This window comes from Salmo trutta, chromosome 25, assembly GCF_901001165.1.
Source record: "Salmo trutta chromosome 25, fSalTru1.1, whole genome shotgun sequence".
Taxonomy (NCBI): domain Eukaryota; kingdom Metazoa; phylum Chordata; class Actinopteri; order Salmoniformes; family Salmonidae; genus Salmo; species Salmo trutta.
Genome location: NC_042981.1, coordinates 30,331,316 through 30,357,838, shown reverse-complemented (window position 1 = coordinate 30,357,838; position 26,523 = coordinate 30,331,316). Strand labels below are relative to the sequence as shown.

General features: G+C 43.8%; 1 protein-coding gene across 2 annotated transcripts in view; it reads left to right on the top strand.

The window, feature by feature from the left end:
* Positions 1 to 6,818, top strand: part of LOC115162376 (bcl-2-modifying factor) — a 28,162-nt gene extending 21,344 nt beyond the window's left edge. The window contains exons 4-5 of one of the 2 annotated variants that reach the window (XR_003869530.1): positions 1,186 to 2,205; positions 5,976 to 6,818. Coding sequence is in view for 1 of the 2 variants with exons in the window: in XM_029713616.1 (XP_029569476.1) it covers positions 1,186 to 1,245 (60 nt within the window). In the remaining variant the exon portion in view is untranslated. Of the gene's footprint in view, positions 1 to 1,185; positions 2,270 to 5,975 lie in introns of those variants that run through there. The other variant, XM_029713616.1, reaches the window with a different exon arrangement.
* Positions 6,819 to 26,523: the final 19,705 nt, after the last annotated feature.

Genomic DNA, 26,523 nt, shown 5'->3' with positions numbered 1-26,523 from the left:
AGAGAAGTCAGGCGCAGGAGAGCGAAAACTGATTTACAACGGTGTCGTTTAGTAAACATAAAAACCACCGTAAACAGAACAATCAATGAATGGGTGAAACAAAACCCAGTATCCACCAGCATAACATACACAAGCACTACAAGAAACAATTCCGGACAAGGACATGGGGGGAACAGAGGGTTAAATACACAACATGTAATTGATGCAATTGAAACCAGGTGTGAGGGAAGACAAGACCAATGGAAAATGAAAAGTGGATCGGCGATGGCTAGAAGGCCGGTGACGTCGACCGCCGAACGCCGCCCGAACTAGGAGAGGGACCGACTTCGGCGGATGTCGTGACATTAGTACCTCTATTGTTTTTATTCTCTGTCATGCAATGTGACACCTTGTCTGGCTGTTGGGAGTAATTTCCAACAGTCAACAACAAATAATGATTTCTGTGGCTCAAGTAAGCAAAGGACCCGTTTTCTGTATATGTTCTGTATATGCTCCACGTTTGTGGAACGTTTTCTAGTTGAAAAGAAGTGTCATTAGTTTCATTATTCTGTTTTTTGATGTCGTGGCTGCTGTTACTCTGTAAAGCCATGCCTCCTCTGAACGGATCTGCAAAGTGGGCTGTAAAGAGGGGGGCTGGGACCAGTACAAAGGTCTGCTGAGTGACAGCACCAAAACACTCTGTGGTTCTCCTGATTGCATGAAGTTGACGGCAGGGTACTGGTGTTGTCTGGAAAGACATATTAAAACCGGGATAAACCAACCTCATGATTACAGCACTTCTCTCTTTTGTTTAAGATTGTCCTTTAGATAGCATTGGTTATTGTTGGTTTTTGCCTTTATTAATTGTCTTGTCTTTGCTTTGGCTAAACTAATACTGGGGGTGCCTAGGGGTTCTGACTCACTACCTGAAGCACTGTTGTGTTGTTGTCTGAGTAATAGGCAGTGATATAACAAATGAACAGTATTACGAAGCATATGTCATAGTCAGTTGACAGTCATTTGTAACACCATCCTGTCTTGCTTGGCACTGCCAGAGTTATCTCCATGCTCCCTCTAAAAAAGAGGCAATGGTCTACTCATCAAATAACAACCTCAGCCGTGTCAGAACAAACACAAACACAGAAGGCTCTTCAAAGTGTTCTCCGTCTCCCCTCTCTCTCTCTCTCTCTACACATGTAACACCAGGAAAGTCTACAGTCGTCATGGAAACACCAGCTAAGCCAATGCAGCCACATGGGATGGTGAGGGCATAGGGCTAAGCTGGACTGGACTGGACCGGGCATGCTGGGGGCAGCAGACCTCCCTCGGAACAGACTCCCCAGCTCCCAAACCCTCCAGCACCCAACTCCAGCCTCCCAGACCCCAGCTCCCTGCAGCCCAGCTCTGCCACCAAATTACAGCTGCAATGAAAGCCACAGCAAACACAACTATCAGCAGATGGATCTGTTGACTCCTGGTCAATACTGAAAGGATAAGTATTTATTGTGTTTTCTTTTCTGCAATTGAAGGCAAGGCGATACAGTGTGTGATTTTAATATCTGTGCATGAAACTTTAAGTCAATTCAGTTAAACGGTTTTTCAATTTTCTATGTCAGGCTACAGATATAGGATCTTAATTTGAGCCAGTTTGCTACAGCAGGACAATAATCCTGCAGCAACAGGAAATGTGAATTATCATGTGGATTTTAATTAATGAACATTTCTGTAGGGGTTGATACATTTTTCTTAAGGGAAAATCAAGTCTGAAGTTTCAAAGTGGAAATTACAAACTTCAGAAGCCTTTTTAAGCCTCAAATACACTACAAGGAAAGTTGTCCTGCAACAGGGTGATCAAATTAAGATCCTACATATGTATGAAAGTTATGTACTATAGTGGTATAAATAAGGCAAAGATGCATTTAATTCATGCTTAGAGACTTAGGCTTGAGAAAGTCTTAGACTACAAGTGTTTCTAAATGCATGTGATTTGGGACAGTAAGAATTCATCTCTTTCTCTCTGTCCATATTCTGTATTGTGTTGCCCCTTTAATTCTTATTTTCTTTTGAAGCCGTCTCTGTACAATTACTCTAAAAGAGAAGTTGTGCCATCAGCGTGTGGCACTGTGAGTTCCCCTCTGTTTACCAAGAGCAACCCAGAAGAGCCCAGTCCTTTGTTGAGCGCCAGTCACTCCCAGCCACACAGCTGTGACACACACGCAAGCAGAAGTAAAAGCACACACATTCATGTGCACGCACACGCACGAACTCTTGACACACATACACACAGTTAAAAGTATGCGTGCACACATGCATACGCACACACACGCACACACACATTCACGCACGCACGCACACACACAGACACGCACACACACACACACACACACACACTCACGCACGCACGCACGCACACACACAGACACGCACACACACACACACACACACACACACATACACACACACACACAAAATCTCTGACTCACAAACTCTAGCCATATCCTGCGGTCAAGGGGAGGGATTTAAAATCCTCCAAGCAAAGAACATGAACCTAGTGAACTTGTCTTTTTTGTCTTTGCCTGCTATTGTTTTCTGGACAACATTTTCCATTTTATCGCTTTCACAAAGCTTTAAGCTCTTCTGATGACATTTAGGCCCCAATTAAAGGATTTAAACTGCAGACTTTCATCTATGCTTTGGACTCAAGCACAGAGACACAGGAGACTCAAGCACAGGTCCAGTTATGCTTGTAGATGTCACTCAATATACAGGACATAAACAAGCCGGGGGAATGTTGAGAACTAATTGTCAGGAAAAAGTTTCTCTCAGATGAAAATATGACAGTCACCATGGCTTCCTGAGGACACATCAGTCTCAACCCTCTGTGCCCCGTCCGCATGCGGTGTTCCAACACGTTATCACAGCTTATTGTGAAATAGACACAAATGACTTATTTGAAATTCGTGCAAGGCACACGTATTACATGATTTTCATCACAACGCATTTTGTGTGTATTACATGATTTTCTTTCTTCATAGCACATTCGTGTACATTACACAAATTCCAATTTGTTGTGGCTAACGTTAGCTAGGCTAGCTAGGTGGCTAACAGTAGCTAAGCTAGAAGTTAAGGTTAGGGGTTAAGGTTAGGTTTAGGAGATCGGGGTTAAGGTTAGTTAGTTAACACGCTAGGTTAGTTAACATGCTAACTAAGTAGTTAAAGGGTTAGGTTTAGGAGTTAAGTTAAAGGGTTAAGGTTAGAGTTAGGGAAAGGGTTAGCTAACATGCTAAGTAGTTGCAAAGTAGCTAATTACAGAAAATTCTGAAGTTATCCATGATGAGATTCAAACACACAACCTTTGGGTTGCTAGATGTTTGCGGTATACGCCCACCCATCCTCCCCAACCAACCTCCCTTCTATAATTTCTGTCTTACATAACCTACTGTCTTTTTCTGTGATTGAAATGCACTGTGTACAAAACCGTGTACTGCACACAAAATAAATTACTTTTTCATGTGCGTGTTACCAATTTCTTATAAGCAGTTTGTGTCTATTTCACAATAATCTGTGATACTGGGTTGTTCAGTAGCAGCGTTTCCTCACAGCCAGTTTCCATACAGGCTCTTGCTGGGAGACAGTGACTGTCGTTCCAGGCAGGGAGGCCGCAGATAAAGAGCTGATAGTGCCTCCTGGCAGAAGCCGGTCCGGTTCAGTGGGTGCAACGTTTTTATGGAGACAGTTGGCTGGGCGCCAGGTCAGAGACGTCTGGCTGGCTTGTTAGTGTGAGTGTGTGCCTCACCTTGATAACAGAAGTGTGGCTGGGATGGGGCAGGGGGAGAGAAAAACAAGCACACCAGAGGTAGTGTTTGGGGCTCTGCATGTATGTTTGTACGGTTCTGGGTTTGCGTGTGCCTGCTCACGCAATCGATCCCTCCTAACAGTAACAACTGCAAAAACATTGGGGGAAAGTGTTAAACATTTTACCCAGCTCAGGTTTCACAACAGCAGACCAAACCCTTGCTCTCTCTTGACTTCCCTCCCCCACCCATGCTCCCCCTTCTCTTCCCTCCCCCTTCTCTCTCACATACACATTCTCTCCTCCCCCTCCTCTCTGTGCTGGCTGTTGTTGACTGACTGACAGTGCTGATTTACTCCAGGCTTGGACGGCTGCCAGCTCATCTCAAACAATTGCACGAGTTGCAGGGCCTGCAGAGCCAAGTTCTGATGGCAATAAACGAAGTAGTAGACTGGCTCTCTTGCTCTCTCTGTACTTCTAACCCCCAGCAGGCCCCATGTGGCCAGCAGCTGTGTATAGATCCCACAGACCCCAGCACCAAGCCCAGAGCTCTGGACATCGCCAGCACCATCATCATCTGTGCGGTGGACTTATTTAGACATCATAGTTAAACACTGCATATCGTTCTGCTACATAAGCGCCAAACTCTTGTGAGGAAAGTGCTGGACTCTTAGTTTTTCATACTGTCATGAATTGTGCGTATGTGTATGATGCATAAATTGATTATTACACACAGGTGAGCAGAGCATATGACAACCTCTCTCTCTCTAAAGCCTTGTTCACATTGGCAGTTTGAAGTGACTCAAATACAATTTTTTTGCATATCCGATTAGAGTCTGTTGTTTTTCTTGCAGTCTGAACAGCCAAACGACATATAGAATCAGATAATTCAAGCTGCATTTCAAACCTCCTTCGTAGGTGGTTTGAAGTCAGATACAAATCTGATTCCTGGCCATACGACAGTCTGAACGGTCAAATCTGACTGATTTGCGCTCAAGTGGTTTTTAGACTGTTATTTGGCATATCTTGTTGCTTGCTAGCTACTCTGTTGACAGTTTGACAAGAACATGTGGTAGATAACTAGCTTGCTAATTGTTTACAAACAAAGTAGTGAATGTGCCAGAAAGTTAAACAGCTACCTAGCTAACTAATGACTGCTATGACTAGCCAAAAATGACTTGTTTTGAAAGTTGGATAATCTTATCCTTTGAGGCTTTAAAGGGGTTCTTACACTATGATTTTGAACATTCAAAGCAACTGGGAAACGTCCATGGCAGACATTGTTGTCACCTGCTACATAACTTCTGATTGATAGGAAACAGGAGTACAGGAGTACATACTCGTCATTACTATGGCAACTAGCATAGCCATGTCAGCAAATGACTGCTCTCTGAACACAGAATTATTCCTAAACAGATTTGAAAAACAAAATTGATTTGAGCATTAAGGCCTGCAGTGTGAACAAGGCTTAACTGTCTCTCACAAGACGCTGATTTAAGGGAGAAAAATGACATTAGAATTGTCAGTCTGAGAGGTCAGGCAGGGTGCAGTCACTGACTTGAAGCGTTAAAAGAAAATGTCTACATTTTTCTACTTCATATTTATCGTCTTCATACTATGCTATGTCTACTCATAATTGGTCAAAATCACATGATGCACACCGATGATGTCACGGCTGTCGAAAGGAGAGGACCAAGGTGCAGCGTGTGTGTAATTCCACATTTTATTTACTCTGTGAAACTATGTAATACATCAAATAACTGAAATGACAAAACAACAAACCGTGACGCAGAGGAGAAACAAACGCTACTCAAAAATAATCACCCACAAAACCCAGGAAGAAAAACCCCTACATAAGTATGATCTCCAATTAGAGACAACGAGGACCAGCTGCCTCTAATTGGAGATCATCCCAAACAAACCAACATAGAAATACAAAAACTAGAACCTAAGAACATAGAAATAGAAAACATAGAAAAACACAAAACGCCCCCTGTCACGCCCTGACCTACTCTACCATAGAAAAAAGCATCTTACTATGGTCAGGACATGACAGATGATGTCATTAAAAACACTTATCTTCCTCTATCTTATTTACTACAACACATAGAATTGCACCATTTTCACATACAGTACGTTGATGTTGGGGTGGTGCTGGAGATGATAAATATGAACTCGAAAATGTTTGAAATTTTCCTTTCAGTCTTAGAATGCGACCAGACAGACGGCTGCCATCACGTCCCCACTGTCATTCATTCACACGCTGAGATCCCAGCGCAGGCCATCACAACCAATCAACAGGCTCCTCCCTAACACTGAGGGCTGGCATTATTACCCAGTGGACATGTGTAAACTCCTGAACCCAGACTCTTTTAAGAGACAACACAGAGACATCTGGAACTGGAAGCCACCTGGGATGGACTCAGACTCCCATGATCCTCTCTGGGCTGGCTGCTCATCATTAACCTGATGACACCACTGTACCATGGGAACACATGAATACATTCCACAATATAAACAAAACAACAAATGCGCTATATCTCATGAATTAACCTTTGGGGAATAGTCCTGTTTCTTGTCAGAAGGTTATCATCACAGTAGTACTCCTGCAATTACATTCATATTTTCAAAATCACACATCTTGACTTCTTGTACTTTGGATATTGACTTTTTTAAACGTACTGAAAATAACCTGGCATGGAACCCCAGCTGAATTCACTTGGGAAACACAGCAAAACAAAACAAAAACAGACACTCAAATGAACAGGTTTCTTCATAAATGATTCCCTTCGAAGACAGTCAAATGCATTTCAATTAGAAGCAGAGATAAGTGTGGGTAGGAAAACAAACTGGGAATTTAATGAACATTAAATGTGTAACATTTGTTTCTGACACTCTATTTTGGTGACTGCCATGCCCATGATTTGCTGGATTGCTGTAGTGAATTTTACCATGAACATTACGTGTGTAAATGTAATTAAAAGTAATGAACATTACATGTGTAAATGTAATTAAAAGTAATGCACATGGTATGTGTAAGTGTGTAGCATTTGTTTCTGACACTTTATTTTGGTGACTGCCATGCCCATGATTTGCTGGATTGCTGTAGTGAATTTTACCATGGTTTCTCATTGTGATAATACTTGACTATATGCTGTGTAGACTACCTGATACTAACTCCATGAGATGTGAGTAACTTTGATATTAACCTCTCTGTCTGATCCTATTGGAGATAACTTTCTGCTGGCTTGTTCACAAATGAGCTCCTTAATAAAGGTTAGGCTATAGTCATCCAGTTTTCTGCATCTCACCCATGGACTTGAAGCCTCAGACACAACAGGAAGCTAAAAGATCATTGCTGATTTAGTCATCAGTCTCCCCAGTTTACTAACATTTATACACGTAACAAACAGGTTATGTAGGTCAGGTGTCCAATGCATTGCAGATTACTGCATGGAGATTGGGTTGTATGGGCTCCTATGTGTTTGATTGTGGTGCCGTGCCATGCAGGGCTGTGGTGTAGCATGGTGTGGTGTAGTATGGTGTGTTATAGTATGCTGTGGTGTAGTATGGTGTGGTGCAGTATGGTGTGGTGTAGTATGGTGTGGTGTAGTATGCTGTGGTGTAGTATGGTGTGGTGTAGTATGGTGTGGTGTAGTATGGTGTGGTGTAGTATGGTGTGTTATAGTATGCTGTGGTGTAGTATGGTGTGATGTAGTATTTTGTGGTGCAGTATGGTGTGGTGTAGTATGGTGTGGTGTAGTATGCTGTGGTGTAGTATGGTGTGGTGTAGTATGGTGTGGTGTAGTATGGTGTGGTGTAGTATGGTGTGGTGTAGTATGGTGTGGTGTGGTGTGGTATGGTGTGGTGTGGTGTAGTATGGTGTGGTGTGGTATGGTGTGGTGTAGTATGGTGTGGTGTAGTATGGTGTGGTGTAGTATGGTGTGGTGTAGTATGGTGTGGTGTGGTATGGTGTGGTGTAGTATGGTGTGGTGTAGTATGGTGTGGTGTGGTGTGGTATGGTATGGTGTGGTGTGGTATGGTGTGGTGTAGTATGGTGTGGTGTAGTATGGTGTGGTGTAGTATGCTGTGGTGTAGTATGGTGTGGTGTAGTATGGTGTGGTGTAGTATGGTGTGTTATAGTATGCTGTGGTGTATTATGGTGTGATGTAGTATTGTGTGGTGCAGTATGGTGTGGTGTAGTATGGTGTGGTGTAGTATGCTGTGGTGTAGTATGGTGTGGTGTAGTATGCTGTGGTGTAGTATGGTGTGGTGTAGTATGGTGTGGTGTAGTATGGTGTGGTGTAGTATGGTGTGGTGTGGTATGGTGTGGTGTAGTATGGTGTGGTGTAGTATGGTGTGGTGTAGTATGGTGTGGTGTGGTGTGGTATGGTATGGTGTGGTGTGGTATGGTGTGGTGTGGTATGGTGTGGTGTAGTATGGTGTGGTGTAGTATGGTGTGGTGTAGTATGGTGTGGTGTGGTATGGTGTGGTGTAGTATGGTGTGGTGTAGTATGGTGTGGTGTGGTATGGTGTGGTATAGTATGGTGTGGTGTAGTATGGTATGGTGTAGTATGGTGTGGTGTAGTATGGTGTGGTGTGGTGTGGTATGGGCGGGTCCTGCTCTCCAAACGGTTGCGATGCCGGAGAGACAGCGGTGAGTCTGTGGTTTGTACAGACGGAGGATCAAGGCCACTGAGACTCTCAATGTGAGACAGAACAGAACAGAACAGAACAGGCAGACAGACGGATGGGTGTGTCCCTTTAACTGTAGTCCACTCATTGGGGTCTTCTTTTCTGTTTCATCACATGATATGTCTTCTCAGCCACAAAGATGGAATAAGACCCTTAGACCTGATGGAGAGAATATTACCTGGCAGAGGAGTTTTTCCAGATAGAAGTAAAACTAAAGGTAGGACTACAAGCAGGCCTTCCCCATAGGAATGTTTAACCACTCTATGGCTTTGAGTTTCTCATTCTTATATCAGTGTTGTTTACAGAGAGTAATGTTGTGTTTGTGATAAAAACACGGTCTGGAGCTGTTTTCAAGGTTTCTTGGGAAAGGCGGTAAGTGTTGATCCCGAGAGAAAATAGATAACACACAATGTTATATCCCATAAATAAAACTATTCTACGGTTTTAGCGATAACAATAGGCATAACACCATTGTTTTGGCCCAGTTTCACCTGTCATAATTCTCTCTTTCTGACAAGATCACAGCATGTCTGATAAGCTCTCCAGCACATACGATAAAGCTGTAGTCCTTTTAAAACAATAAGATTGTGTTATCCCGGGTTCTGTCTGTTTCTCCACACTGTGCCTGTGCAGTATCCCCTAATGGCTTTAGCTCATAATCAAAGAGATTACCAGCATTACGCTTGATAAATCCAGCCATGGACATGATAAAGAAAGAGCATAGCATCTAATCTGCACAGAGTCACACCCTGCTGGTTCTAACATGGGACCACAGCTCTAATCTGGCTATTGACAGAAGGATTTTCATCCTAAACAATAAAAAATGAATAGTAAACATTACACTCACAAAAGTTCTGAAGGAATAGAGACATTTCAAAGGTTATATTATTGCTATATACAGTGTTGTAACGATGTGCAAATATTAAAGGACAAAAGGGAAAATAAATAAACATAAATAAATCTCTCTCTTTGTCAGGCTCCTACCTATAGGACTGCAGGCCTGTGTGAACTCAGGCTGAACTGGCCTAGCCTGCTAGATTTTTATGATCGCCGTATCATGGTCAGTCACCCCAAACCAGCTCTGGTTGGCAGAGTGGCGTCAAGTGGTTAGCAACCCAAGACAAACTACCCAGATACAATCTTGAACTCCTGAACCCCTCGCAAATATACAGTCAGTGAGAGTGTATTAGCTCTCTCTCTGTCTCTCTCTCTCTGTCTCTCTCTCTGTCTATCTCAGCATTTAAACTTGGCACAAAGGTACAGTAAGGTTGTGATTAGATAGGTTGTGACTATAAAGTGGCGTTTCTTTATCGACACAAAACTTACCAAGAAAATGAGATTCTTTATTGACAGTGATGGGGAGAGCCTGGATATTGTCCTGCGAGTTCAGCCCAGTATAACTCAGTTTTCCCTTGGGGAGAGGTGACAATGTTAGGGGGTTGGGAGGGCCTCCCCGTGCTCTAACACACCCCTCCCCGTGCTCTAACACACAGCAGTCGGAGTCACAAGTAGAGAACAAGAATGAATTCCCCTCGCTCCCAACGCCCCCTCCACTTTGGCTGACCTCAGAGGTCAACAGCCAGGCAATGACCCCTGATGACCCAGGTTTCAACTTAGATTCTTTTTTTTGTGTCAGTAAATAGGTTGATTGTATACAGAGTGGAAGGGTTTTGAATTATATGTTTCTCCTTTGTGAAAAAACGTGGAAACAAATCACTTTCCTCTAAAAACAAAAGGGAACTTTTCGGATTATTATGCTGCATTAAAAATCGACCCTGACCATCTCTAGTCTAGAGTAAATCTAAAAAGCTGCCTTAGACTATTCTCACTGGGCACACACTGGTTGAATCAACGATGTTGACACATAATTTCAATGAAATTACGTTGAATCAACGTGGAATAGACATTGAATTTACGTCTGTACCCAGTGGGTTGTCATGCGTAAACTGTTATCATGCATTAGCATCTCCTCTTCTCTCATCCCCCCCTCTTTCCTCTCTCACACTAAATCACTTAACTCGGTTACAGAAGTCTGCTGTCAGAATCACTACACTATATCTAATTGAAATCACTCTGTTGACATTAAAAAGCATTAGAATGGCCCGACACAGGCAGCCCCATGATGTTGCAGACTAGAGAAGTCAGGCAGCATGGCCAGCCATCTCTCTCAGTCTCTCTCTCAGTCTCTCTCTCAGTCTCTCTCTCAGTCTCTCTCTCAGTCTCTCTCTCTCTCTCTCTCTCTGTCTCTCAGTCTCTGTCTCTCTCTTTGCTTGTGGGAGTATTAATTAGATGTCATGCTGCAACATTTGAATAATGAAAGCTGCATGTAGCAGCTGGGCCTCTGAGACAGAAACAAGGAACTCTCTCTCGCTTTCTCTCTCTCTCTCTCTCTCGCACTGTTTTTGTCCTCCAACAGCTCCACTCACGTGGTTCTCACACCCTGAAACCTCACGCTCTCAATCAGGCCCATGTGGTTTCGGGGCACTACAATGGCCTGGCCCATGCTATACACTCTCCAGACTGGAGCCTTGTTAGTATTGTTGTTAGGACAAGGCTGCTTGTGTTTGACTTGAAGTGGATCACCACTCTGAATGCACATCAGCATCATTACTGATACAGCTGTAGTAAAGACTCATCTTGGCTGCACAAATACAGTATGCTTAATGGATTTTGATGGATTAATTCAGAATATTGACAGATAATCGACGTCAATCTTATGCGTTTACGCTTTGCACGTGGCTTTTGCCCCGTTGGTAAGCGTATTTTATGGATAGGGTAGCTGTTTGGTACTCCTCTGAGCTCTATCAATAAAGGGTTAATGACAGGACCATTTATGACCTCAGAGTAGAGCATGCTTGGGAATCCCCTACACAGAGCTGTAATCCAGCAGCACATTTTAAACACACAACCCCCAGCCTTGGCTCTGAAAGCCCCCACAGGGCCCCTTAGGGCATCAGGAGAGGGGACACACATTACTTACTAGATAACACTCTTAAAACCCTCCATACAGCTACATGGATTGCCATGCCTGTTTGTGATGTGGCCATCTCACCTGGTAAACAGACTGCAGTTTGCCATGTGTTGTTGTTTTGGATTAATGGAGTGGATAAAAAAACGTACACTCACTTAAGAGCATTTCATGCTCCTAAACTTGGAAACTGTCTGGTGAGGCTCCTTTTTGACGATATGTTATAAATACTTGCCATCTACAAGGACTGAAATAGCATCACCCTGTGAATATCCTTTACATCGTACCTTTACTGTAAATTGTCTTTTTGGTATGGCTGTGGGCAGGTTTTGTACTCTGGTAATTCTGAGGCTCATCTGAACAGTTCAACTAAACAAGCTGATGTCTCCTCCACTGACATTGCCCCTCATTACTGGTGGGGGGAGGGAAAGAGAGAGGGGGGGGGGGGGCAGTGAGGGCGGGAGGGAGGCAGGAAGCCAACGGAGTCCCAGTGAGTCTGAGGTAATCACGCGATTGGGTTAATGACCCTGTATAAAACACAAACTGGATGTTTATGCCACTGGCCAGAGGGAAGCCATTAATGGCTTGTTAATTAAAGGTAATAAAGGCCTGATGCAGTGCTGCCTGCTGCTGCTGGGATCGGCTGACCCCGACTTGATCTCTGACATGCGATAAACTTAAATTAGAAACTCACTATCTACAAACATGTTTTCACAGCTACATGCTGCATTAGGTTTCATAAAGAGCCATCCTGAAGCTCCTTGATCCTTTAGTGTGTGGAGGAAATAAGCTGACAGGTTTGACGGTTGTATAAAAGAGGTTGTGAATTTTGTGAGTGTTGTTTATAGGCTGGATGGTTAATCTTTCCTTTCCCAATCCCTCAGCAGCAGACACAGACACTACCCTCTCTCTACTCTCACTTTCAGATGTTTGAGTGATGCGACATGTGTAAACAGAAAGGGCTTTTGTGATGCAAGTTATAAATAATTCATGCAAATGAACACAGTATTAGATTCATTCACAACTACATGAATACATATTAAGCCCAAGAGTAAGATAATAGTAGTAGATGGTATTGACCTAGGGAAGAGTCTCAGAGTTCCTGACTTCTGTAAGGTGTAAATAGCCCCGGCCCAGAAGTCACACAGTGCATCAGAACTCAGTGGCTCTGAAGCAATAACACTGGGCCAAAGAAGGAGAGAGAGAGCATACATACTGATATGAGTAATGGCAAACAGCTGTTTGTGCTGTTCGCTAAAAATAAACACACATGTGGGACAGGTGTGTGTGTGTGTGTGTGTGTGTGTGTGTGTGTGTGTGTGTGTGTGTGTGTGTGTGTGTGTGTGTGTGTGTTTGAATAAAAACACAATTTTGCCCGGTGCTGTCTAAATCCGCTGTTTTAGACTGCCAACACTCAAGTCTCCATGGCTTAACGGTAATGACAATGGCTTCCACAACTACTGACCACAACTACTGACCACAACCACACAACAACTGACCACAACCACACAACTACTGACCACAACTACTGATCACAACCACACAACAACTGAACACAACCACACAACTACTGACCACAACTACTGACCACAACTTCACAACAACTGACCACAACCACACAACTACTGACTAGAAGTACTGACCACAACCACACAACTACTGACCACAACTACTGACCACAGTGACACAACTACAGACCACAACCACACAACTACTGACCACAACCACACAACAACTGACTAGAAGTACTGACCACAACCACACAACTACTGACCACAACTACTGACCACAGTGACACAACTACTGACTAGAAGTACTGACCACAGTGACACAACTACTGACCACAACTACTGACCACAGCGACACAACTACAGACCACAACCACACAACTACTGACCACAGTGACACAACAACTGACCACAACTACTGACCACAACCACACAACTACTGACCACAGTGACACAACTACTGACCACAACTACACAACTACTGAGCACAACCACACAACTACTGACCACAGTGACACAACTACTGACCACAACTACTGACCACAGCGACACAACTACAGACCACAACCACACAACTACTGACCACAGTGACACAACAACTGACCACAACTACTGACCACAACCACACAACTACTGACCACAGTGACACAACTACTGACCACAACTACACAACTACTGAGCACAACCACACAACTACTGACCACAGTGATACAACTACTGACCACAACTACACAACTATTGACCACAGTGACACAACTACTGACCACAACCACACAACTACTGAGCACAGCCACACAACTACTGACCACAGTGATACAACTACTGACCACAACTACACAACTACTGAGCCCAACCACACAACTACTGACCACAGCGACACAACTACTGATCACTTCCACACAATACTGACCATGTCCATACTGTAGGGCCCAAAGAACAAGCAAAACAACCAAACAACTACTGACCACTGCTACAAACCCACAGCTACAAACACCACCCTAATGTTGTGCAGACTGACTCAACTTAGATGCCATCAACACATATTTATGTTATCATTTCTACTTCATAAACTATAATGCTTGTGGTATCCCCATTCATTTCAATGGTGGAATGCAGGCTTCAGTGAGAAAACAAATACAAATTCTGAGCTTAAAAAGACATTATATGATGATATAGTACTCACCTTGTATACTAGCCCACTATAACCCACTATAAAATAGGTCACTGTAACTAACCCATAGGCTATAAAAACCCTATTACAACCATTACTACTACTAACTAACAGTACTACTACCGCTACTACCACTACTACTACTATTTCACAACTAGATAGTGCCTTCAGAAAATGTTCACACCCCTTGACTTTTTCCACATTTTGTTGTGTAACAGCCTGAATTTAAAATGTAGTACATTTAGATTGTATGTCACTGGCCTACAGACAATACTCCATAATGTCAAAGTGCAATTAGGTTTTTAGAATTTTTTACAGATTAATAACAAAATGAATAGCTGAAATGTATTGAGTTAATAGGTATTCAACCCCTTTGTTATGGCAAGCCTAAATGTTCGGAACAAAAATATAAATGCAACGTAAAGTGTTGGCCCCTTGTTTCATCAGTTGAAATAAAAGATCCCAGAAATGTTACATACGCACAAAAAGCTTATTTCTCTCAAATTTTGTTCACCTCTGTTAGTGAGCATTTCTCATTTGCCAAGATAATCCATCCACCTGACAGGTGTGGCATATCAAGAAGCTGATTAAACAGAAGGATCATTACACAGGTGTGCCTTGTGCTGGGGACAATAAAAGGCCATTTTAAAATGGGCACAATGCCACAGATGACAGTTTGAGTGCACAGAAAATGGCAATTTGAATGCACAGAGATACAGTGATGAGGCCTGAGGCCAATTGTCGTGCCATTGATTTGTCGCCATCACCTCATGTTTCAGTAGGATAATGCACGGGCCCATGTTGCAAGGATCTGTACACAATTCCTGGATGCTGAAAATGTCCCAGTCCCAGGCCTGCATATTCACCAGATATGTCACCCACTGAGCATGTTTGGGATGGTTTTCTGCTCCACGCCCCTATCTTGCTTTTAAGGTATATGTGACCAACATATGCATATCTGTATTCCCAGTCATGTGAAATCCATAGATTATAGCCGAATGAATGTATTTCAATTGACTGATTTCCTTATAAACTCAGCAAAAAAAGAAACGTCCTCTTACTGTCAGCTGCGTTTATTTTCAGCAAACTTAACATGTAAATATTTGTATGAACATAACAACATTCAACAACTGAGACACACACTGAACAAGTTCCACAGAATTGTGACTAACAGAAATGTGTCCCTGAACAAAGGGGGGTCAAAATCAAAAGTAACAGTCAGGATCTAAGTAGGTGTGGTAGTGAAGGTGTGGTACATTAAGTACTGCAGTGCATCTCCTCCTCATGGACTGCACCAGATTTGCCAGTTCTTGCTGTGAGATGTTACCCCACTCTTCCACCAAGGCACCTGCAAGTTCTCGGATATTTTTGGGGAGAATGGCCCTAGCTCTCACCCTCCGATCCAACAGGTCCCAGACGTACTCAATGGGATTGAGATCCGGGTTCTTCGCTGGCCATGGCAGAACACTGACATTCCTATCTTGCAGGAAATCAACACACAAAATGAGCAGTATGTCTGGTGGCATTGTCATGCTGGAGGGTCATGTCAGGATGAGCCTGCAGGAAGGGTACCACATGAGGGAGGAGGATGTCTTTCCTGTAACGCACAGCGCTGAGATTGCCTGCAATGACAACAAGCTCAGTCCGATGATGCTGTGACACACCGCCCCAGACCATGAAGGACCCTCCACCTCCAAATCGATCCCGCTCCAGAGTACAGGCATCGGTGTAACGCTCATTCCTTCGACGATAAACGCGAATCCGACCATCACCCCTGGTGAGATAAAACCGTGACTCGTCAGTGAAGAGCACTTTTTGCTAGTCCCGTCTGGTCCAGCGACGGTTGGTTTGTGCCCATAGACGATGTCGTTGCCGGTGATGTCTGGTGAGGACCTGCCTTACAACAGGCCTACAAGTCCTCAGTCAAGTCTATCTCAGCCTATTGCGGACAGTCTAAGCACTGATGGAGAGATTGTGCGTTCCTGGTGTAACTCGGGCAGTTGTCGTTGTCATCCTGTACCTGTCCCTCAGGTGTGATGTTCGGATGTACCGATCCTGTGCAGGTGTTGTTACACGTGGTCTGTCACTACGAGGACAATCAGCTGTCCGTCCTGTCTCCCTGTAGCGCTGTCTTAGGCGACTCACAGTACGGACATTGCAATTTATTGCCCTGGCCACATCTGCAGTCCTCATGCCTCCTTGCAGCATGCCTAAGGCACGTTCACGCAGATGAGCAGGGACCCTGGGCATCTTTCTGTTGGTGTTTTTCAGAGTCAGTAGAAAGGCCTCTTTAGTGTCTTAAGTTTTCATAACTGTGACCTTAATTGCCTACCGTCTGTAAGCTGTTAGTGTCTAAATGACCGATCCACAGGTGCATGATCATTAATTGTTTATGGATCATTGAACAAGCATGGGAAACAGTGTTTATACCCTTTACAATGAAGATCTGTGTAACGGCGGTCTGAAGGAGTAGACCAAGGCGCAGCGTGTTGAGTGCTCATATTTAATTGTAATCGAGACACTTTGAACAAAACAAGAAAATGACAGCCAAACAGTTCTGTCAGGTATAACAAAACACTAAACAGAAATTAACCACCCACAAAACCCAAAGGAAAACAGGCTACCTAAGTATGGCTCCCAATCAGCGACAACGATGTACAGCTGTCCCTGATTGAGAGCCATACCAGGCCAAAACAAAGAAATACAAACACATAGAAAAAAGGACATAGAATGCCCAAAACCCCAAAACACACAGAAAAACACCCCCTGCCACGCCCTGACCAAACTACAATAATAAATAACCCCTTTTAATGGTCAGGACGTGACATTACCCCCCCCCCCCCCCCCCCCCAAAAGGTGCAGACCCCGAATGCACCTGAAAGAAAAACTCACAAAACAATAACCCCAAACTAAAGGGAGGGAAGGGAGGGTGGCCACCGTCAATGACGGTTCTTGTGCTACACCCCCCCCCCTTCCCAATCCTCCCCCATACGGAGGTGGCTCAGGAGCGGGACGCAGACCCCGCTCCACCACTGGCTCACCCCACTTAGGTGGCGCCGGGGTCCCTCGCCGCCGGACAGGCGGGCGACTCTGGCAGTGCCGGACAGGCGGGCGACTCTGGCAGTGCCGGACGCACCAGGCTGGAGAGACTTGCATGAGGCCTGGCTCTGGGCGCAGGCACAGGACTCACCAGGCTGGGGAGACATGCAGGAGGCCTGGCTCTGAGAGCAGGCACAGGACTCACCAGGCTGGGGAGACTTGCAGGAGGCCTGGCTCTGGGCGCAGGCACAGGACTCACCAGGCTGGGGAGACATGCAGGAGGCCTGGCTCTGGGCGCAGGCACAGGACTCACCAGGCTGGGGAGACATGCAGGAGGCCTGGCTCTGGGCGCAGGCACAGGACTCACCAGGCTGGGGAGACATGCAGGAGGCCTGGCTCAGGGCGCCGGCACAGGATTCACCAGGCTGGGGAGACATGCAGGAGGCCTGGCTCTGGGCGCCGGCACAGGATTCACCAGGCTGGGGAGACATGCAGGAGGCCTGGCTCTGGGAGCAGGCACAGAACTCACCAGGCTGGGGAGACTTGCAGGAGGCCTGGCTCTGGGCGCAGGCACAGGATTCACCAGGCTGGGGAGACATGCAGGAGGCCTGGCTCTGGGAGCAGGCACAGGATTTACCAGGCTGGGGAGACATGCAGGAGGCCTGGCTCTGGGACAAGACGTGCAGGGCTGGGGAGGCGCACAGGAGTCCTGGTGCGTGGGGCTGGCACAGTCTTCACCAGACGGCTAGCACGCACCTCAGGACGAGTATGGAGAGCTGACTCAGGTGACATCAATTCGAGGACACGCTCCATAGGGCGAATGTCGTGCCTCATGCACCAATATAGCAGCTCTCTCATATCTCTCTCCTCCAATCTCCCCATCAACTCCTTCACTGTCTCTGCTTCGCTCCCTTCGCTCACCTCCAACTTCACCCCGACTGGCTCTGGTTCCATCCTCGGCACCGCCGACCGTCCTGTGTGCCCCCCCCAAAAAAAAATCTTGGGGCTGCCTCTCCTCCTCTTGCCGTGCCAGCCGATCCTCCCAGAAATGCTGTTCTGCCTTCGCTGCCTCTATCTCCTCCGGCGTGCGGCGGTATTCTCCAGCCTGTCTCCAGGGTCCCTTTCCGTCCAGTATCTCTTCCCAAGTCCAGGAGTCCTGAACCCTCTGCTCCTCCATACCACGCTGCTTGGTCCGTTGAAGGTGGGTGGTTCTGTAACGGCGGTCTAAAGGAGTAGACCAAGGCGCAGCGTGTTGAGTGCTCATATTTAATTGTAATCGAGACACTTTGAACAAAACAAGAAAATGACAGCCAAACAGTTCTGTCAGGTATAACAAAACACTAAACAGAAATTAACCACCCACAAAACCCAAAGGAAAACAGGCTACCTAAGTATGGCTCCCAATCAGCGACAACGATGTACAGCTGTCCCTGATTGAGAGCCATACCAGGCCAAAACAAAGAAATACAAACACAGAAAAAAGGACATAGAATGCCCAAAACCCCAAAACACACAGAAAAACACCCCCTGCCACGCCCTGACCAAACTACAATAACAAATAACCCCTTTTACTAGTCAGGACGTGACAATCTGTGAAGTTATTTGGATTTTTAAGAATTATCTTTGAAAGACAGGGTCCTGAAAAAGGGACGTTTCATTCAATCTTCATACTTTCAAACATGATGATGGCTGCGTTATGTTATGGGTATGCGTGGGATAAAAATAAACGGAATAGAGCTAAGCAAAGGCAAAATCCTGGAGAAATACCTGGTTCAGTCTGCTTTCCAACAGACACTGGGAGACAAATTCACCTTTCAGCAGGACAATAACCTTAAACACAAAGCCAAATATACACTAGATGTCACGACTTCTGCCGAAGTCGATGCCCCTCCTTGTTCGGGTGGTGCTCGGCGGTCGACGTCACCAGTCTTCTAGCCATCATTGATCCATTTTTCATTTTCCATTGGTTTTGTCTTGTCTTCCTACACACCTGGTTGCAATCCCATTCATTACATGTTGTGTATTTAACCCTCTGTTTCCCCTCATGTCCTTGTCAGAGATTGTTTGTGGTTATGTGCTCGTGTATTTGTATTGCTGTGCGACGGGTTATTTTACCCATGTTATTTTTTTATGTATGTTGGTTTTTGTAGTTTGTTTTATCTTTATTAAACTACTCCAGTTGCACCAAGTTGGTTTCTCCTGCGCCTGACTTCCCTGCCACCTACACACACGACAATGACACTAGAGTTACTTATCAAGATGACATTGAATGTTCCTGGGTGGCCTAGTTACAGTATTGACTTAAATTTGCTTGAAAATCTATGGCAAGACATGAAAATGTCTGTCTAGCAATGATCAACAACCAACTTGACAAAGCTTGAATAATTTAAAAAATAATAATGTGCAAATATTGTACAATCCAGGTGTGCAAAGCTTTTAGGGACATACCCAGAAAGACTCACAGTTGTAATCACTGCCAAAGGTGATTTTAACATGTATTGACTCAGGCTGTGAATAATATATTTCTATATTTCCTTTTCAATAAATTAGCAAACATTTATAAAAACATATTTTCACTTTGTCATTATGGGGTATTGTGTGTATATGGGTAAAAAACATTTTTTTTTATAAATGTTGAATTCAGGCTGTAACACAACAAATGTGGAATAAGTCAAAGGGTATGAATACTTCAATACTAGCAAGCACACCATATTTCAGTAAATGTCCTTTTCTATTTGCTTTGTCCGCTATTGTGCTATACGGTACTGATCAGTGATCATAAATACACAATATTAAACTACTGTGTTAGAGCTCAGGGCTACCAGCTGTAGTTCTCTCCCCATCTCCAGCTCACAACAGGGTCTCCCTCTGGAACACGAGCAGTAACATGATCTGCAGAGGTAAGACCTAAACCCAGAGCAGCAAAAACAATCAGCTACAGTATACTGGGAGTTAGGAGTGGGCCTTGGGCCAAGAATAACAACTCACATCATCCCAGAGAGAGAGAGAAAGAGAGAGAAAGAGGGAGAGAGAGGGAGTGTGGAGATAGGTCAGGAACAGAGGGAGTGAGAGTATGAGTGTTTATCAGTGTATAGGTTGATATGGGCCTCTGTTTGTGATGTGCAGTGTGACTGAAACTAGGGGGGCGGGGGGGGGGGGGTCATTTGTGCCTGCGAACCCAACCTCATGACCTTTTGTTCTGATGACACACTCACCAAAACAACCACCCCCTCCACACAAACACACTGTGTATATTTAAGCAATAAAGCCCGAGGAGGTGTGGTATATGGCCAATATAACACGGCTAAGGGCTGCTCTAGTATTTATACTGCCATAGTTTATGTGTCGAGGGGCTAGGGTCAGTCTGTTATGTCTGGAGTATTTCTACTGTCTTATCCGGTGTCCTGTGTGAATTTAAGTATGCTCCCTCTAATTCTCTCCCTCTCCATCCCCTCCCAGAAGACCTGAGCCCTGGGACCATTCCTCAGGACTACCTGGCCTAATGACTCCTTCCTGTCCCCAGTCCACCTGGACGTGCTGCTGCTCCAGTTTCAACTGTTCTGCCTGCGGCTATGGAACCCTGACCTGTTCACTGGACGTACTACCTTGTCCCGGACCTGCTGTTTTCGACTCTCTCTCTCTACCGCACCTGCTGTCTCTAACTCAATGCTCGGCTATGAAAATCCAACTGACATTTACTCCTGAGGTGCTGACCTGTTGCACCCTCTACAACCACTGTGATTATTATTATTACTTGACACTGGTGATCATCTAAGAACGTTTGAATATCTTGGCTATGTACTGTTATAATTTCAACCCGGCACAGCCAGAAGAGGACTGGACACCCCTCAGAGCCTGGTTCCTCTCTTAGCTTTCTTTCTAGGTAGTTTTTCCTAGCTACCGTGCTTCTACATCTGCATTGCTTGCTGTTTGGGGTTTTAGGCTAGGTTTCTGTATAGCACTTTGTGACATTGGCTGATGTAAAATGGGCTTTATAAATACATTTGATTGATTGATTCTTACACTGTATTGGAAAACTGTAAATTATACAGTATTTTCTATTATTATCAACAGTAAAATACTCAATCAGATAAAATAACATATTGGTTGCATATACATTTAGCAGATGTTATTGCGGTTGTAGCGAAATACTCTGAAATGTTTTACTGCAGCAAACTGTAAATTATGGTGCGTTGTGGGAAAATGTTGGGGGCGGGGAAAGAATTGGGAAAGAATTGCTTTAAGAATTGCTTTCAAATGGTACTTTAACTCTACCCCACAGAACACAGTACCATACCATATTTTTGGAGAGCCAACAACTTTTTGACCACTAGTTGGTGCATGGTATTGTTTCTGAAGCATTAACATATTTTGAGGCGTGCCGTGTAAGGGGCTATATTTGTTGCACCCATGAGTGAGAACGCTGTTTAGGGGACATTTTGGAGTGACAGCAAGTCTTAAACCTTAAATGGTTGAGCATTTTTACCATGTCCTTTTGGTCTGTTTTACTCTGTAGTCACTGCCAGTTTGGAAGCCTTTGTGAAGGCCCCTAGAAGTGCAATTGATATAAAATACCTAATGTTCATTAATATGCTGTATTGTTTGTAAACAATTTACCTAGCAGCCAACCTGCTTGCACCAATCAGTTGTAATTACAGTAAAATACTGTGAAAATACAAACCCCTCAATTCGTTTAATTAATCCATTCATCCATTCATTCATTCCAATTACGGTAGCAACTTACGTCACTACACAGTACTTGCTTTGATACCATATTTATGTTACAGTAGGTGTACTGTAATATGACATACAGAATTGTACGTGCCACCTAGCTGCCTATAAGCTACTGTCAAAATCATGGTAACCCCTTTACAGTGTAGGCACAACGCAACGCAGAGTTTCAACTAACCTACATGGCAATACTTTTACATTCTTGACTTGGAACACACCGGTTTCTTTTAAACTGCCATTGCTAGTTGCAGGCGGAACGTTTGAATTTAGACAATGCTCTGTTACTAAATTAAAGACATTTTTGCTCCATGAAGTAATCCATTGATATATACGCCCCCATCTTGTCTATTTCTGATCTTCTCTCATTGATCGAGACAGTGAGTGTCATTCAAAGCGACACTTGATTTCTGAGACATGCACATGTCGTGCAGCACTTTGGGGTGGACACCCACCTGTCTCGATCAATGAGAGAAAACAAAGATATCCATTGTTGGATTACTTCATGCAGCAAAAATGGATTTCATTTAATTATTTCATCTAAATTCCAACGTTCCACGTGCAACTGGACACAGAAGTTTATAAGACAACAGTGCCTTATGAACGAGAACAAAAAAAGTAAAGGTTACGGCTAAACAGCACTATGCACATCCTCAGACACAAGCTTTGGCTCTGCTGCTGAGGTTCGTGTTTACAAGGCTATGTAGTATGTAGTCTATGAGTATGCACTGACTACCATTCCTGTTCCACAGAATGCTAATCCCACCACAATGCAGTAAATGTGTAAGGCTTGAGTTCCACTCATAACACAAACGCTCGGTGCATTCAACCCATGCCTGGGATTTAATATAGAGTGACATGGGAGCGTTATCACGTTTGAGACAGATCGTAAAGTTAGCCACTTGTGTGGACTCCAGGGCAGACAGTTCAAAGGTCAGATTGCAGGTCACAGTGGTAGAAGTAAAACAGGGTGGTTCTGTGGTCTGCTCTGTAGGAACTCTCTCACTGTGTGACTGACTGCTGTGAGTGTTCACTGTCTAGTGACCCAGATTACCATCAGGCAACCTCTCATGACTGTCTAGGAGTTATGGTTATCTTCCTTACACGTCAACAGGGTCTCTCATTATGGTAGGGTAAACTCTGTGGTACGACTACGTGGAATTTCAGCTTTTACTGTATAGTTCTAAGAAGTGACCTGAACTTGACATCCTGTGCACAGTGTGCTTCTCTGCAAACCTAGTCTCGCCATTGTAGATTATAGCTCTACCATGGTAATCTGGGGTCTTCTGCTGTAAACGTTATCTACAAAAATGGCTTACTTACTGAGCGCTTTAATGGTGTCACATAAACCATGATCATGTGCAGTACTTTGTGGAACTGACTTCACCTAAAGATTAAGAATATGCAGCTTGTATTAAGAGAAAACATTGCAGGCTATTACAATGAAGTTCCAATGTAATATATATTAGATCCTCTCTCATTGTTTTCATACTGTAGTGTCCTGTCCTCTCAGAGGGTAACATACAAAGTCCTGAGGTTTTTAAACAATACAATGGGGGATGGGTGATGGATATGGATATCTAACTGTACCTGAGTGTTACAGATGTGTGTCAGTAAGCCTGTTGAGAGGAATTGTCACCATGACAGGAACACCAGGTCACTGGACTCTGACACAAAGGGAAAACATGTGACTTTGAACACAAGAAAAGCACAACACTTTGTATTTTGACTGTGTGTCTCTACCATATGCTACTTGTGGTTAAAGCATATTGAATTTAGGGATAAAATGTTGCTGCTGTTAAAACTTTTTAAATGTTAAGTCCCCAATTTAGGGGAATTTGAGTGGTTCTGCACTGGTTCCGACCTTTTTGTGTACAGAGCGCTTGGCGCAACATCAATTACTGTGCACTCGGTTAACGCTGTTGTTGTCCCGCTTCACATGCAGCTCTCCCCTCTTATCAGAAATGCAGTGTGTGAAATCTGACACCTCAATTTCATAGCGAGCAACACGTCACATTTTCTGGGCAATCCAGACAAAAGATCGATGTCTTCTGTCTGAACCTCACAGCGCCGCTTACATTACGGTGTATGAAACGGGAGACCGTAGAGATTGCAGCAAAAGTAGCATCTCGCTGTGAGGTTCTCAGATGGATTTAGAGCGCTCAACATAGAAAAATACTAAATAATTTTGTAGAATTGGAACAAGACCACTTTCTCTTTGTCACAGAGGGACGAAAACACTTTGCGCTTAAAGCTAAAGTTTTAACGAGTCCGCAGGCGTCGCTCAGAGGACACGGGCAGAAAATACTCTGTGAAATGGGGCCAATTCTGTACTGTCACAAAGTATGATAATATTTATTTTACAGTTATAAGAAAGGTGAAATATTATAGTAAGTCATTTATAAGTTGATTGTTCCTATATTTAGAAAGCATTTCAATCATTTCAAGCCCCATTCCCCCACTTTTGTTAAATAACATATTTGTACTGTGTACTAGAGTTTGTGTCCTCAAAAGTGACTACACCTCAGCGTTTAAAATTTTTTTTTAACAAAAAGCTGATATTGTACCCTTTCTGGCAGTATAAGCATTACTAGGCATTGTTTATGGTCCACTCATGATAAATAATTACTTTTGGGTATGTCTAGTTAGGCGGAAATCTACATTTTGACATTACATTTTTCAAAAAACCGCTACAACTAGTTGCACCCCTTCTGCTATAATGGTGTAATTATAGTCCCATCGAGAGGATGAATTCACTTCTGCCAGATGCCTTTTATTACGTTTTTGTGCTGAAGACCATTGCGCTACGTTTTTGTCTATTGCATACCATTCAAAAAGCCTACAAAAGTTTTTAAACTACAACGCTATAATGTAGGCATAGGTTGATGCTCAATGTTAAATTAAAATCTCCCTACCATCACATCTAAGCCAATATGACACTAATGTCAATAAAACTTTACAAATCAACTTGATATTATACTGATTCTAAAAACACATACAACCTAATGATAAAATACATAATAAAAGCAGGACACTGAATGTACATTATCCCTCTGAAGCAGGGATGGGCAACTCCAGTCCTCAGGGGCCAGAGTGGTGCCACACTTTCCCCTCATCCCTAGCAAATCCAGCTGATTAAACTAATTGTGTTCTAAATTGAAGATCATGATTAGTTGATTATCGGAGTCAGTTGTGTTAGCTGGGGCTGTGGCAAAAGTGTGACACAAATCAGGCCCCTGAGGACTGGAGTTGCCCATTTCTGCTCTGAAGAGTATGAATTAGGCTGTTTGAGGTTTGAATCCTAAGCAACCTACACATTGTTTGAAGTACAATAGGCCAACAGCTACTGTAGTAGGTCAAAACTGTGTGCTGGAAAACCTTAGTAGAGCATGGGTGAAGTAGGCATTGTGGTGCTTATGTGAATAACCTTTCTTTTACGGCTTCAGACCAATGCCTACTTCTCACTTAAAACATCGTTTTTATGTTTAATAGAGTATAACTTTTGAATAGACTTATGCACCCACATATTGAATTAAATCGTAAACTGTAGTCAACATGGAAAAAACTGCCATCTGTTGAAGGTATTTTTTTCTCCTTTTTCTCTCGCTCCCTCGTTCCTTCCGAGCGTGCATGGGCTGCCCAGTCCAGGCTGTTTTCATTTCACAGTGGGTGAGTGGCAGCCTCGACCCCATGTGACCCTGAGCCCTGCTTCTGCTGATGTCAGCATCTTGCTGCAGATTTACCGAGGTGGAGTTTTAAACAAAGCCCCAGCTCCATGCATCCCTGAACCCCAGCTCCAGCTAGCCCCAGCCCCAAGGGGACAGATTGATTAAACCCCACTTATTAAAGGGCCAGTACACAAATGGCAGCCAGTGAGTATAACTACCTAAACTGTAATATAATATGATTTTTTATCTCTCTCACTTTTCTTTTAATCTATCTCTCTTAGCCTTGTCTCTTTCTGTTTCTATCCCTTTTAGTAAGAGTACATTCCATAAACAATGGCTTTACGCTCTGGTTTAAAGCTACCCAGCTAGCACATTTGGTTCCGTGGAAGTTGTTGGAGCATATGTTTTTGGTTCCACATTGCTTGTGGGAATGTAGCCATTAGTTTCCTGATGGGTAAAACTGAACGTTTTTTAAACATTCTGAGAACAGAAGTGAAAAATCCACCTGTTCTGGGAATGTTTATTTTAAAGTTGCATGGAGATTCTGAGAACGTTTTACTCTGGTTCCTTGAACATTTCCTGTTTTTTTTATTAACACTCTGAGAACAGAAATTAGAGGTTATTTGGAGATTTTTGAATAACTTCCCTAAAACGTTCACTGAATGTTTCAATAAGACTTTTAATATCAACTTGTTTCGGTTAACTTTGTGAACTCACAGCACATCAACATTTATTTCCTTAGGCATTAACCTGTTGTAGTATAGGGGGCAGTATTTTCACGGCCAGATAGAAAACGTACCCGATTTAATCTGGTTACTACTCCTGCCCAGAAACTAGAATATGCATATAATTAGTAGATTTGGATAGAAAACACTCTAAAGTTTTTAAAACTGTTTTAATGGTGTCTGTGAGTATAACAGAACTCATATGGCAGGCCAAAACCTGAGAAGATTCCATGCAGGAAGTGCCCTGTC